The sequence below is a fragment of the Arctopsyche grandis genome, chromosome 9 (genome assembly GCF_051622035.1).
Source record: "Arctopsyche grandis isolate Sample6627 chromosome 9, ASM5162203v2, whole genome shotgun sequence".
NCBI classification, from domain to species: Eukaryota; Metazoa; Arthropoda; class Insecta; order Trichoptera; family Hydropsychidae; genus Arctopsyche; species Arctopsyche grandis.
The window spans coordinates 15,283,320-15,299,057 of NC_135363.1; the positions used below are offsets into that span (position 1 = coordinate 15,283,320).

At 33.3% G+C, this 15,738-nt stretch overlaps 2 protein-coding genes across 7 annotated transcripts; one reads left to right on the forward strand and one right to left on the reverse strand.

The window, feature by feature from the left end:
• Positions 1-384: 384 nt before the first annotated feature.
• Positions 385-11,055, reverse strand: Usp7 (Ubiquitin-specific protease 7). 6 transcript variants are annotated; one of them, XM_077438588.1, is made up of 23 exons: positions 10,527-11,034; positions 8,244-8,360; positions 8,061-8,173; positions 7,541-7,854; positions 7,298-7,461; positions 6,959-7,218; positions 6,704-6,878; positions 6,433-6,625; positions 6,191-6,344; positions 5,969-6,105; positions 5,797-5,893; positions 5,484-5,720; positions 5,075-5,348; positions 4,903-4,994; positions 4,658-4,696; positions 4,174-4,328; positions 3,983-4,090; positions 3,745-3,907; positions 3,399-3,656; positions 3,153-3,311; positions 2,972-3,062; positions 2,780-2,903; positions 385-617 (listed from the first exon to the last, which is right to left on the reverse strand). In XM_077438588.1, the coding sequence occupies exons 2-22, from the start codon at positions 8,317-8,319 to the stop codon at positions 2,800-2,802; spliced, it is 3,363 nt and encodes a 1,120-aa protein (XP_077294714.1). In that variant the 5' UTR covers positions 8,320-8,360; positions 10,527-11,034; the 3' UTR covers positions 385-617; positions 2,780-2,799. The 6 variants fall into 6 exon arrangements, with proteins under 6 accessions (XP_077294714.1, XP_077294718.1, XP_077294713.1 ...); XM_077438589.1 differs by lacking the exon at positions 385-617 and adding an exon at positions 2,248-2,682; XM_077438592.1 differs by lacking the exon at positions 4,658-4,696.
• A 1,961-nt stretch (positions 11,056-13,016) lies between these two features.
• On the forward strand, positions 13,017-15,673 carry Rpn5 (regulatory particle non-ATPase 5). The gene is made up of 9 exons (XM_077438595.1): positions 13,017-13,158; positions 13,584-13,649; positions 13,730-13,846; positions 13,927-14,039; positions 14,131-14,509; positions 14,583-14,806; positions 14,888-15,044; positions 15,122-15,285; positions 15,373-15,673. Exons 2-9 carry the CDS (start codon positions 13,590-13,592, stop codon positions 15,524-15,526), a joined length of 1,368 nt encoding a protein of 455 aa, XP_077294721.1. The 5' UTR covers positions 13,017-13,158; positions 13,584-13,589; the 3' UTR covers positions 15,527-15,673.
• The last annotated feature ends 65 nt before the right edge of the window (positions 15,674-15,738 follow it).

Here is a 15,738-nt window from a genome sequence, read left to right on the forward strand (position 1 = left end):
GGTGTCGTGAAAAGCGTGAAAATTCCCACCCGCTTGCACGTTTTTTGCATTCAATGCAACGGAAACACCGAAGATAAAATGGACGAGCGTGCACTTCGTCTGCCACTACATTTCACACGAAAATTGAACAATCGCCGGAACGAAAACGTTAAATGGATTGTGAATCTCTTCCATTGATAAGACGACAACGTTCAACTCCATTTGCATCTACGGCGACAAACACGTACAATTTCCACATAAAATACTTACTAACCAAGTCTTACAAAATCCAAGTCCACTTAATAGATATTAATTCAAATAACGAAACAGCCATACAGTACGAAGCCCCAAACGAGGAATATGTCGATTGTGTTTAATTTATAATAAATGAAAACAATACAAGTTCTGTTACAAAGACAAGTGTATTCACCATATATACAAGTTATTAGTAAACAACTGCCAAAACTTTTTAACAAGCAGCTAGAGAATCAAGGGGAGAAAATGACTGCTGACGTCCTAGTAATAAATTGTCATGATACATTATAAATAATTTATTTATGGTAGGCAGATCACAGCGATCCAATATAATAAGTAGTTTTTTTTTTTTATACACAATGTGCAATAATGTTGTGGAAAATCTGTGAATATTGAGAATGAAAAACAAAACCAAATAAATTAAGATTACATATACACTTCAAAACCGCCCAATATGATTTAGTTGATGCTGACTTGGGGGGGGCCAGAAAAGGGTGATTGTTACTTAAACGTACATCTCAACCACCGACTATGTCTAGAAAACGAATATAAATTGAAATTATTTCGCAAATTGCACAATACAAATAATTTCAAATCCACCTACGGATTGAATTTTGCAACAATTGATAAATATATTATATACTTAGATGTCATCAAATAAATACAAATGCAAAATAAATTTCTTCTCACTCATGTTATGTATAAAAAAAGTCAAAAAAAATTAAAAGCAGACTCTCTTTAAAACGTATATAAAATGAGAAAAAGATTTTTACCAGTAATCATAGTATAATTGGTATAAGATGATTATAAAAAATGATGTATTAATAAAAATATTTCAATGATCATCTCCATTAACACAAAATCGTTACACAAAGAGACATAAATGAACGTATATAAAACATATTGCAACTTTGTTTTTTTTTTTTTACCAAAAATGAAAACTTCAATATAAATTAGAATAAAAATGGAAGTAGAAGAGAACCGACCGAAACTTTCATATTTAGAACATTGCAATTAAATTTACTAATTTAAAAAATAATATTTTAGTTCACTAATAATATTATAATAGTTTACAAATAACTCAACCGTTTATACAATAGTAGTACATTTCTAAGGCCTCGCAAAAGATCTTAAAGATGACAACTTATTACTTGTCTTAGGTCAGTAAATTTCATTTTAACGTAATCCTTAATTAAAAATTCCATTACAACGACATATCCAAGACAAAAATTTCAAAGCTGTCTATATACATATATACACGTATGTATATATGCATATATAAATATATATATATATATATATATATATGTATTATATAATGTATATACGTATGTATCTATGAAAATAAATATTTTTGAAGTTGTAAAATATGCATGTGTGTATATACATATTATATTAACAAAAAATTTAAATGCTCCACTATAAAAAATATACCACATTTGCTGCAATGGAGAATGTGCCCAATATTCGTAATTAGTTCGTCCTGAATTTAAAAACTCATTATTAACAAATTATATAATAGGAATAATAAGTGTGGGAAGCATTAATATGTACTGTCTAGTTTATTTCAATGATACTAAATATACATATATAGGTATAATAAGATTTAAAAAATAATAATAAATATTACTTTTCATAAAGATTTCCTTGACTATAAAAATTATTTTCAAAACTAACTTAAAAATGGTAAATCATTAAAATACAGTTTTAAACAATGCAAATATGCTTTTGTTTAAATATTTTTCAGTGTACACACATAAATTTCACGTAAAAGTCAGTGCCGTTTACTGCACATTAGCCACGTGTATTGATAATAAAAAAATAATTATGCATGTTATTACTTATGACCACTTTATAACCAATATACATATCTTGTGCTTAAATCATAATTAAATAGTTATACAAAAATTTTACGAGACTACACAGAGCTAATGCACAATAATTAAACACCGACTGTATGCATGTATATTTAATGCAATATTATATAAAGTAATAGAATAAAAAATCTCATCACACAAATTATAACACTATTTTATTAGTATTGTAAAAATTCATAATTTGCAATTTTAAAAATAGTCCAACATAACAATCAATATGAATCGAATGACTCGCGCGTAAAAGCATGAAGTACACGCTCTTTCACATCAGATTTATATCTTACTACAGAAATAAATATTGCCACTCGTACAACCTCCATACAAATTCAAATAAAAACAGTGCAATTGGTATCATACAATTAGAAGTATACATACAATTCTCAGAAATAATATCAAGTTACCAATCATTAAGAAATTTTGTGTCAACTATTGGCATATAGTCAATTCGTTTAACTGTAGTTGTAATAAAAAAAAAAAGCACGCGACATGTCAGCTAACGCTCGAGAAATGATTCAAGATACGGGCACAATTTACTCCGACTACAGCTGACATTGACATAGACAAACAGACACTACAAGATTAATCAATGTGTCAGTCTTGAGCAAGCTTTACTTCCAATAATAAATTATACATGTATATAAATAGTTTATTAGTTGTCGATCTTTTACCTGACGAACTACTTAGTCGTTTAATTGTAAATCTTAATTGCCTTTTCAAGATAGTTCACGCGGGACCTCTTGGGTGTTTTATTTATATGTTCCAAACCAATCCAAGGCTTTGGTGTAGATGCATCTACAAAAAGGATTATTTTAAATACGTGATGAAAACAGAACGAAAACATCCAAATTATAAATACTTACTAGCACTAGGTGAAAAATCATAGATATTCATAATATGTTCATCTTCCGTGATATAAGTAGGTCGTCCATTGGTTATAATTGCAAACTTAAACTAAAAGACACAAGAAAAAACAAACGTTTAATGACACAATTGACATAACATAACAGGGTTTTCATTTTAAATTGAATATTCAATGTTTACCTTCTCCCATTCCTTATCTGGTATATCGAGCTTTTTCTGCATTCTATCTCTCACATTATAAAACGGTTCATTATTTTTAACTTTAACATAGAATGGAATTCCAAATGTAGAATATACTTGTTTGTGGAAATGCGCACATGGAACCAAAATTTCATCCTCCTAAAAAAAAATTCAGAACAACAGTGTTATTAAGGTGTCATCCATTGCGCGACAAATCATCGATGATAAAAACACTACTGAACAAACCTGCATATACAATTCATCCCCGGGAATTTCTTCAATACGATATATTTTCGGAGTCGCGACACCCAGTTGATCAAGCTGCTGAGTGAGATCCGGTCCGGGTAACAACTTGTGACAAGAAACTTCAACGATGCGGAGTCGACCCGAACCATCACCCGACATCTCGACCACCTTAGCTGCTTCATCCAATACGTCAGACACACGACCACCTTTATTTAGATACAATATAAGATCTCTATCCTCCTTGTAGTTTGGTCCAACCTAAAGAGCGTTGGAAATTTCGATATAACACAACTTTTATAACATATATATGCAGAACCGATATCATATATGTTGGAAAATATCTTACCCAGGTACACTTAAATTGCTTTTTATTATCCAATTCATTCACTTTAATGGTCAGTAGTTGATAAAATAATTTCTTAGGGCATTTAGGCTTACAATATGTCAACATTTCTTTCAAGTTTCCTTCATACGAATACTTCAAAGAAGTTCCAGGACTATCTTTGTAACTGAAATAAAATAAAATTCAATAAATAAAAAGTACCAAAATTTTAGATTGCTGTATGCAAAAAAGTAATACTGACTTTTGACATCTGAAAAATTGTATTAAATATGGATCTACATTTAATTTTTGACCAACCGCCCTTGCCATCTGATCGTATCTCATCTGCGTCGATAGCTCCATTGTAAATCTGTAAAATAATGATCGAATTAAAAGACTCATTCGGTTATTAAAAACATTGTAATTGATAATTTAACAAAAGTGTTCACATACCCCGGGTCGTTTGGCATAGTTTTTTCAATGAATTGAACTTCTACTTTGAAGAATATGTATTTAAAGTAATCAAGGCAAGTGGGCAGTTCTAGATCTTCGTCCTTCTCCTCCTTCTCGAAAACGATGATATCACCATCCATCAATTCATCCAAAACCTGTGAAGTAAATTCAATGTATTCTATTTTGAATGTTAAAAGCTTAACCATAATAAGTTTCAGATTACATTACACCATATATATATGTATATATATCATATTATAACAATAATAAAACATATACAAAGGTAACGCATAAATATAAACATGATATAACACATTAACAATTTACCACAATATGTATATAAGTAAATAGTGCTTGAGTGGGTAATATTGCAAGACTTAAAACAGTCATCATTTGTGAGATTTTATTTGATTAAACTGCACTAAAACATCAATGATCCATATACATATTGCATTAAATGTGTTAATGTATACAAATAGCTTACAAATGGTTTTGTGTGGAATGAGAGTTTCATCCGACAGGACTAATAAAACAACACAAGAGACACATATGGATGAATAATAAAATATCGAATAAATAAAATCAATTCTTAATTAACATTTGTTTTATAATAGTATGGTACCAAGACATGAAATATATCATTTATTTATAGTTTGATTGCAATATCAGAAGTTAGAATTGAGAGATTTTTCAAATATAGACATGCTATAATATTATCTCTATCATTACCTTTTCTAATGGATCATTATAATTTGTAATCTTTTCTACAAAATCTGGTTTGATTTCTTCATACAAAGTCAGATAAGTATCAGGAGGAAAACCTAAAATAAAAACATTACAAATAAATTTAATATAAAATTAAAAAAACAAACAGACGATAGTATAAGATTCATTATTATACCTGCTCTTTGATTTAATAATGGAATCAAATCTGTAAGTTTGCTCGATATTGGCAAATAGTGATGACCACAATAATGTATTTTTTTATTCCGAGGATCGTACATTTTGAAAAATAAGGCGACATCATTATCCTTATCAAACGTAGGGAGATGAGTGAGGCCAGAGTCTGCCGGTAAGAGCTCCAAAAATAGATTCCACATTGTTGTATTATCAGTGATATCTACCATTGTCTTATTTAAATCATTTACAATATCTAAACAAGTTGGTCTACAAGTCTAAAGAGGAAACAATAATAGAACTCATTAAACTGCCAATCACAGCGAAGATGGAAGACGCCAAATTCTCCCACACATACTTTGTATTTTGAAAAATATACATGTATATATATATATATATATATTCACACATACGTGATTTGACCTCGCACTGAATGGCCAAGGCCTTATCTGATGCACAGGATAGTTGAAGTTTTCAGCCAACATCTGTAAGAGCTCTTGAACAGTCGCTTGTTTTTTAACCCTGAACACTCTGTAGTTAGCCTTTTCTGGATCGTAGAGATCATTTCCCTGATGACCGACAAAAGCATCCTCCAATAAAACATTGACTGTCATGTAAAGATGTGCTTCCGTTCGCTCTTTGCGTCGTATCTATGATGACAAAAATCAAAATAGCAAAATGAACAACACCCCTAGAATATTAATCGAATTGTCAACAATCCCTTACAGTTTCAATCCTCTTCTCTTCAGCCAATCGTTCCACCAATTCACTGGGAATATCAGCCTGAGTGCATTCTTGTAAAACTGTTTTTAATTGTGAATCCCTAAAATAAATCATAACTTAGGCGAAAGCAGACTTAAAAAATATGAACAAAATCATAAATGTACAGCTATATTACCTAATGTAAACTAACATGTAAGCATTAGTACAATGACGAACTGTAAGAGTCATATCCTCATCTTGACCACCGTAGTTATACTCGATGGCTTCCTGTTTCGTGCATCGTGATACCACATCATCATCAAACTTACACCACTAAAACAAAAAGCATATTAATGACTCATCCACCCAAAATTTGAACTTCCACTACTAAGTAGAAATATTTGTTTCAAACACTTACTTTTCCATCGCCTTTGGGATTAATGAATACTACATAATGCCCCCCATGATTATCACCTGAGTGGACCAATACTGCATGTAAAGTATAATCAGCGGGTATGCTTGGCTTTTCTTGTAAATATGGATCCAAATTTATATGCTCGTAAAATTCAAACCTAACAAATACATGAAATGTTATTTAATCAAATCCAATGCATACATAGACAAAGAAAAGTGTGAAATTTTATTTATGAAGAAAATCACCTATCGTTAAATTTGACGGAACAGTCCGTAATAGGGTCGTATTGAAATCTCATTAAATGCAAATGTAAGACTGGGGGAAAAGATGCAAATATGACTCCTTTTTCTGCTTCTTGAAATCCATGCTCTCCGGCGTCATATTTGTTATCGCCTTCTAACGTTTCAGTGCATACATAATCTTTAAAAGACTCATCGACTGGAAAAAAAAGTGGACTTATTTACTAATCCTAGCTTTTAACTAATCCTGTTTTTTTTTCTATCTGTTTCAACTTACTATTTTTCTTTCCTTTAATATTAAGTTGAATATCATAGAAAGTCTCTAATCTGGTACTAGAACAATCAACATTTTTACATTTAATATAAGAAGTCATTTTGCCTTCGAACAGTTTTGGAACAGTTCCTTCAACACATGTACCCTTCATCTTGCTTTCTAACTTATCCAACAGAACCTAAAATGATGATCAAATAAAGTACAAACATTTATTGAAAAAGGCTAAAAAAAAAAAAACATTAAAATTATTAATCTTACACGCAGAAACTCTTGAACATCGTGTTGCATGAACGAATCAAGGGTTTCCCAACCAAAACTTTTGGTTAGTTTTTTGGTTCCCACGGGTTTGTCAGAAAACTGCAATTCATGGAACACCCTCTGCAAAGCCAAAGCGACCGATCTAGTGCTATCGTCTGATTCTGTTGGCATCTTATAAACAGCTTTACGTAGTTCATTTGTAAAATATAACGTTTGCAACAATGAATTCATGTAACAAGTAGCACCTTGATTCTTCAAGCCTATAAGTTAAAACAAATTTAAATAAAAAATTGAATAATCAAAATATAAAAAATGAACAGTTAAATCGACGTTGCTTACCAACATAGCCAGTATGTTTCTTTGAATCCCAAGAAACGCCATGTGGAGCTTCAGCCATAACATGCACTTCCAACGTGATCGTATCATCTTTAAGGTATCCTTTCTCAGGATCCAAAACATCATTCCAAGACATAAAATGTGAAAATCCCCAATCGTTTTCTTTGCTGTAAGCAATATTACAACACTTAGCACAAAGTAAAGCGAAATAAAAACTCAATTTAAATCAGGCTCAGTTCAAATCACCTAAAAAACAGATGTTGAATTTTCCTTGTAAACGCTTCGCCATCAGGTTTATGACAATGGAGTTTCAACTCCGCGCTCGCATAGCAAGACCAGCTTGTAGACTCGCTCTCTCCATTACATTGCAAGAAGAAACCGAGCGACTTCTGTTGCCTGTCTTGTGGTTGATTGTTGCGAGGCATAACCATTATCTTCCATGGCAAATTTCTAGCAAAGCACGGCGGAGACAACACCGATTCCTTTATACGACTGAAGTTTGGCACGATGAATGAGAATTTTGCTTCAGAGCGTGCTTCATCATCTATCATATCCAAATCCTAAAATACAATTTTGGATTTCAATCTTTTTTATTTTAATTAAAATTAAAACATAACCATAGAATTAGTTAAACTTTCAAAACAGTCATCGATAATGTTGACCAAACATCGATATAATACTTCGTACACAAAGGTAATTGCAGCATAGACTATTATGGCAGTCAAACTTGAACTATCAACACGCAAATTACTCGCTAATATCGTACCTCATTGCCTTCGCAGGCCAGATCTTGATTTTGCGGGCCAATCATCATTTCACCGTTTACATCCCTGTCAGTTATATCACCACCAGTGTCTGTCAGGGTATCCACAGTGTCCACTGAAACGACATTATAATGAAATTCGAACTCGACTTTTGAAGTGTCGAAACAAATTTGAACAATACACACCATCTTGAGTTTCCATCTCTTCAACCTGGTTGACATTGTTACCTGGCTGCCTATCAGCACCAGCCGAGTGGTTCATGATATCCGGGCGCGCCAGCGCAGAATATCGCCCTCAACTATCTGCAACATACGTATACATTTTTGACAAATTTGAAAATATTACCCACATGGTGCAATACTTGAAATATTATGTCAATTTTTAAATTTTGCATATTCATGAGAGGATCATTATGAAATAACACTTCAGTGTGAAATTAGTGAGCTCTGCCAGAACAATAATCACTTAATTCATGACAGGACAATTCTACTACGAAATTTTAAACAACGAGATTACAATCGTTTATAAGTAATAAAAAATATAAAAATCTATCGAGACTTTTTAGAATAAGAACCTACTTTCAACATTTTTTAATTCATATACATACTGAAATATTTTATCTCTACAAATGTGCTAGGTCATGTGTATCATTGTTTAAAATTCTAGTAAATATAACCATAAAACACTAGTCTATTTATACAATATGTACATATGTAGTTATGACAACTCACATAACAAGTAATTTTTTGACACGTCCAATTCGATATTTTTTATAAAAACTTGTACAATTTAAGTATTATTAAACAGTACCAAACAGCTCATTGTGGCTGAATTAGATTTATTTATTTATATAATTTTAACTATCTAGCTAAATTCTAGAAGTTTCTTTTTACATTGTACACAATAGATTCACATGTCATGAAATCAACCTCTGCATGTGTAATTCAATGAGAACCAACATTTCATTGTGTACTTAATAAATGAGCTGCTTTATTTGATACGATTTAATTTTTTTTTCAATACTTATCTATAATATTTAGACATATATACCTAATTTTCAATTTACATAAAAAAAAATCAACATTTGATTGTTTAATTTCAAAAATTAACTTTCACTTGAGGATTAGTCACATACGAATAAAGAAATTTTTCCAAATTTTGCAAGAATTTTTGATTAATTAAAAGGTCATGTTTTACATAGTAATTTAAAACTAAAAAAATTATTGCCTTGAAAATGAGGATCTTTATAAAGATATCCTTCAGATTAATAACGCCCCCGTAGAAGATGCAAACGAATCCACACAAAGAAAAAAAAGAAAACCAGATCGAATTGTTTCCAGATGTTACTCCAGTACATAAATCTAAAAAAAAATTGTTTTCTTGTCTTGAAAAAAATATTCGATACGAACGAAAAATTAAAGAATAAGATTTTCTATCTATGTGAGAATATTTTTTTAGCCCTCTTGTGTATATTTATGTATATGAACTATTTTTTTAGTATGACATGGTCTGCCAAATGTTTATCTACACATAAAAAATCCAAAATGAAAGGGTCGAAAAATACTGGTTTAAACAGCTTAATGGCGACACCCTTAAATATTTAACCAACATTTAAAAATAAGCATCGGTATTAAAAAAAAATCGATCAAACAAATATATAACAGCATGTTTACTTTGATGGCCAAATTGAATTTCATAATTTTTTATTTTTCAAATGTTTTCATTTTATATTTATTATTTCTTTTGTTTTTTTTTTCTTTGTATTACATGCGTGTATATTAGAACCAATTATATTGCGAGAAATCATTATATAAAAAAAATATATGCATATGTCGTCCTGTATGTACGTACGCCCCATCATCATATATACGTATATAAAAATGTCGCCTGAATATTTTGACTGGTTGTAGTCACAGAAATAACTGGAGCGTTTGCACGATTAGGCCAGGTATAAAAATAAAATTGCAAATCCCCTCCACGCCCTCAATACCTGCGTCGAAATCACATTCGGGGCATATTTATTAGCATACATACTGAAAAAAAAATTACTGTTCATTTGTTTCGTAAAAAATTCAAACATTAATTAAAAACAAAAACATCATCGGTGAAATAAAATTGTGACATTCATAAAAGGCGAGTGGATTGGCACCACTGCTGAACGGAACTCGATGAATGGAAAACAGGGCGAGGAGGGAGTGCGCAGTTTTGACACTTGAATGAGGGGAGCGGGGGGAGGGGCGGGGTGACGAATAAAATAAAAAGAGGTGGAGTGGGGGACGGGGCGCGAATGAGGTCTCGGTGGGGCGCGGAGGGGGAGGGGAAGGAGAAGGGGCGTCGGCACGGGGGCGACGGGTGGCCATTAGGCGTGTTGGCGTGCGTGTCGGTGTGCGTGCGCGTGTGTGCACGAGGGGGTGTGCGGGGTGCGGGGTGCGGTGCGGTGTGGAGGGTGGGTGGGGGCGGCGAGTTACCGGAGTGGAGCGGGCGCGCGGGCGGCGGTGCGGGGCGCGGCGGGGGGCGCGGCGGGGGGGTCCGCCGAACGCCCTCTCGTCCACACGACGTACTACTCTCCGGCTCTGCTCTCGACTCGGCTCCGCTCGGCTCTCCCTTCTGAGCGCACGGCTGATGCGTCGCGGCGTTCCGGCGTCTGGCCGACCGCGTCGCCCGCTGGGAATGCGAATCGCGAATCGCGAATCGCGAATCGCGGACGCAGACGCGGACGCAGACGCAGACGCAGACGCAGGCGTTCGCGAGAGACGGCTCGCCGCTGACCGGCTGGCGGCTGGCGGCTGACGGTTGGCGACCGTCGCAAGTCCGTCGATCGTCGACTGTCGGCTGTCGAATGGCGAACGGCGATCGGCGGCTGACGAGTGGCCGACGAGCGCGGCCGAGTGGTGTCTGGCGGCACGCGCGGCCGCTCACTGCCGCCCGTCGGGAACGCGAACGCGCTCGCCCCGGGTTTGCGAACGCTCCCGACGCGCTGCGAACAAAGCGATGCGCGGGCTAAATTTACATCGTCATCTGACGGCACACTAAATCACCCCCGTTGCAATTCAAATCGACGTTACGTATTTCAGGCCGCGATTATCGTTCGGTGATTATTCCGCGCAAAGCGATCTCGCGCACGTCACTAAAATCTCGATCACAGAATATCTGGCACCCGAAACTCCATCAATCACGTGAAATATTGGTAATTCTTAGTGAGCTGAATGAGGTTGATCTGTTCGATATTTCCTTACAATCAATTCAGGACTAACATCAAGAGAATCTTGACCGATTGATCCATTTCTTCTTCTATTCTATTTTACAGTAAGTCCTCTACTTACGCGGTTAAAGGTCTGTTTATACCTATCCAGCACGACCCGTATCCTGCAGGTGTCATTCAAGTGCGGATAGTATTCTTTGGTACATTATATATGTACCAAAGAATACTATGTAGATGCAAGAGAGTTACCCAAATCACAGACGAATGGAATCCTTTGTGGATAGCAAATGATGATGATAATACGAAGTATCAATAGTTGACGTTTTGTGATCGTGAACAAATCTGACCTCGATATGTTGACTGACTAAAAAAATTCGACCCGCATGTGAAAGTTATCAAAAAGTCTGTAGTTTTTTAAAGGTGGCATAGCCGAAGAGACCGAGGGCATAATATATAATTTGCACAAATTGTAATACGGGTTGCTGCCAACCTATAAAAACAAACTTTCACACTTTAAGATTTTTTTTTTGAACGCAGAAAATTTTCGATTCTTTTACATGAAGTAATCAATGGTGCTATTAATACATCTATTTTGACAGATGTATTAATACATTACGATTCACAAAATATTTAAAACTATTTTATCCGCCAAATTTTAATAATAATACTGCATTTAAATGTATAATGACCCGGATTTTCCATCTTTGCGATTGTACAGATGATTGTCCTAATTTGTTACTTTGCGGTGGTTACTTTAAATGAGCATTTAAATATTATCCTATTTTTTTATTATTATATTACTCTTTTATTATATTTTTACTCTGTATATGCCATTATATTTAGAATAAAAATAAAATAAAACATCCCGAAATGAGGTTGATTAGACGACCGTTTCCCGACCTCTCGGTTGAATTTTTAAGAGAATCTTTATTTCCGTATCATCATTGAATCTAAGTATGTATTATTGTATGTACGGCAAAACAGATAATTGCTCGACTATGGAGGAGTTGGCAGGCTGGGTTACGGGTATAACTACTCTCAATTTAAAACAATAATCATATATAATTTGCCACCCTTGGGACGTTGCCTTATTCATTCAGTAATATTTTTAAATTATTATTTTTAATTTTAAAATCCAAGTAACTAACAAATAGTGTGCTGAAGCAAATTTCATTCGGGTAATTTTGTAAACGATATTAAAATTCAATAAATCAATTAAACGAATTTTTTGCATTGTTTATCTAGCGAACGTAAATTTTTACACGAGAAAAGCCTAATTGTGCATTAAAAACACATGGCATTGAAGTAAACAGTCCACCTACGCAGTTATTAATAATTTATTTTTGGTTTGAATAAATATAATAAAATGAAATAAATCATTTAAAACTTAAAGCTAGACATTACTGCTTAATAGAAATAATTTTAATGACCATTCAAAAATTAAAATTCTGGGTGTGCTCGCGAATCTACACATATTAATAATTACAAAATAAAACAGCTTTCGTTTTATGAAATTACAAAATATAAGTGCACATTTATTCAAATGGATTGTACAATTTGAACGATAATAAATCCAGATTTATTCGAGTAATTTAAAATACAATTATTTTGTGAAACGAGCTCAGACACAATAATTTTTCATTTTTCATTTTAATTTCAAGAATTATTTTTATTTAATCTAATGTTTTATCGTACTTTTGACGATTAAAAGCGGTTTTATGATATTGAAAGGGAAATTTTTGCGTCAGTTTTTACCATAGTCATGAATGCGCACAATGGTCGGAATATGTGCAATTGAGACTAGTGAGTGACCCGCTTGTTGTCAGCGGCTGCCAGTGCAAGTGGAAGTTCTCTGCAAATTTCCTGGTCTTCTTCGACTTCAACCCTTGCAACCACAAGTATAAATCGAGAAGTTTAACTACATTGAATATCATAGTTTATTCATTTCATTCTTCAGTTGCAATTGTCATTCTAACCCTACAACCGCCTCTGAACGAATTTCTTCATCCCTCTACTCTAATTCAACCCCCATTGATAAATGTCACCGTATTTTTCTGAAATTTTGACTAGTTGCTTAATTTTTCAAATTTTTTTAAACTAACCTATACTTAACCTTAAAATACTTCACGTCACTGTTAAAGACGTCGTCTTTAATAAAATTTGTCGGTTTTTAGTTTATATTGTTTAACTTTTATGTTTCTAAAAATTTGATGATTCATTTTAAAACTAAACAATTTTATGCATAGTAATCAACTAGTACTCGGCCCATCTTTTGATCATGTATGATAAATAACTATTGTACAATTCAATATATTTATTTCAGATAATTATGACAATGAAAGGCGATATGGGAGAACTAGATGCGAGTGGGCGAATCATCAAAATGGAGGTACTTGTTTTATTTTTATTCTATATCATGCTTAGTAATCAATACTATTCAGGATATAAACATCATAATTTTATTTTCAGATCGATTATAGCAGTACTTGCGATGAAAAAATACCATCATGCAAAGAATTAGCCACCAAAGGCAAAGTTCACGATGCTCTCGATCAACTCTTAGCTCTAGAAAAGCAAACTCGAACGGTATGCATATACTATACACACGTGAATATCTCATTGAGTTATTTAATTGATTGTTGATTTTATAATATCATTTATATAAGGGTGCTGATATGGTTTCTACATCTAGAGTCCTAGTTGCGATTGTGCAAATTTGTTTTGAGGCTAAAGACTGGGTTTCTCTCAATGATCACATTGCTCTATTAGCCAAACGCAGGTATTAAATATAAATATAAAATGTCGAAGTACCCACAATAGTTATTAGAATTGTAGTAATAATTTCATTGAATGCGAATTATTTTTTTCAGATCTCAACTGAAACAAGCCGTCGTTAAAATGGTTCAAGAATGCTGTTTATATGTCGATCAAACTCCTAATAAGGAAACTAAAATCAAGCTCATCGAAACACTTCGAAACGTGACCGAAGGCAAGATATATGTAGAGGTAGAAAGGGCTCGCTTGACGCACAAGTTGGCTAAAATTAAAGAAGATGAAGGCGACGTCACCGAGGCGGCCAAAATTATTCAGGAGTTGCAAGTGGAGACATATGGCTCTTTAGAGAAAAGAGAAAAAGTTGAATTGATCCTAGAACAAATGCGACTGTGTCTAGAAATCAAGGATTATATTCGTACTCAAATCATTTCCAAAAAAATCAGCACAAAGTTTTTCGAAGAAGAGAATACCGAAGTCAGTTGTTAATCACAACTAACCACAAAATACAGTTCCACAATTTAAAATTAATATTAATTTTGTATTTAAGGTTTTGAAAGAAAAGTTCTACCGTCTTATGATCGCAGTCGATGAACAAAGCTCTTCATATTTATCTGTCTGCCGGCATTATCGTGCTTTAGGAGCATGCGGTGGTACTGATTCATTAATCATGGCGGTTTTGTATTTATTGCTATCCCCGTATGATAACGAACAAGCAGATCTTACTCACCGAATAGTCGCTGATAAACAACTTGAACAGTTGCCTGTTTACAAGTAATTTAAAAATATATTTATGTTGCAATACGACTAATTGAACTATTATTTTATATTGTAAGTATATGTATCAAATTTTAGGGAGCTTTTAAAGATGTTCATCAATCCTGAATTGATAAGATGGGACGGTTTGTGTTCCCTGTATATGGAAACTTTAAGAGCAACCTCAGTTTTTGACCCAGCTACCGAAGATGGCGAAAAGCGATGGACTGATTTGAGAAACAGAGTTGTCGAACATGTAATGCCACTTTCTACAATTGCATATAAAAATTTACAAATTCTAGTTTTGTTCTACATAATATTTTGATTTTTCAGAACATTCGTATTATTTCAATGTACTACACTCGTGTCAGATTAAGCCACTTGAGTAAACTGTTGGGATTAGGTTTAGCTGAAGCTGAAGAATTTTTATGTAAGCTAGTGGTCGCCGGAACAGTTAAAGCAAAAACTGATCGACCCGCTGGAATAGTACACTTTAGGTAATACACATTTATGTATATAATTAGAATAGTTGTTTTGGTTAGGATTTTTTATTATATTTTAATTTTGTTTTTTTTTATTTTTAGTCAAAACTCCGATGTATCCAATTGTTTGAACTCTTGGTCTACTAACCTAATTGATCTCATGGATCTCATCAACAAAACCACACATTTGATCAATAAAGAAGAATGCATACACAAACGATTGAATGATGCCGAGGAAGAAAAAGTTGCTGAATAATTATCTTTTTAATGCATTTTGAAAAAAAACTATAATTTGTATTTTTAATACAAAACTAATAAAATAAAATGGAAATAAGTTTTAATTTTTTTTATATTATGTAATTCTTTCTGTTATATTTTCTGTCCAAAAAATAAATTTAACTAATCGAAATTTGTGTAATTTTTATTGAGAAGTCCTAATTTTATCATTAACGTAATGAACTTATTATA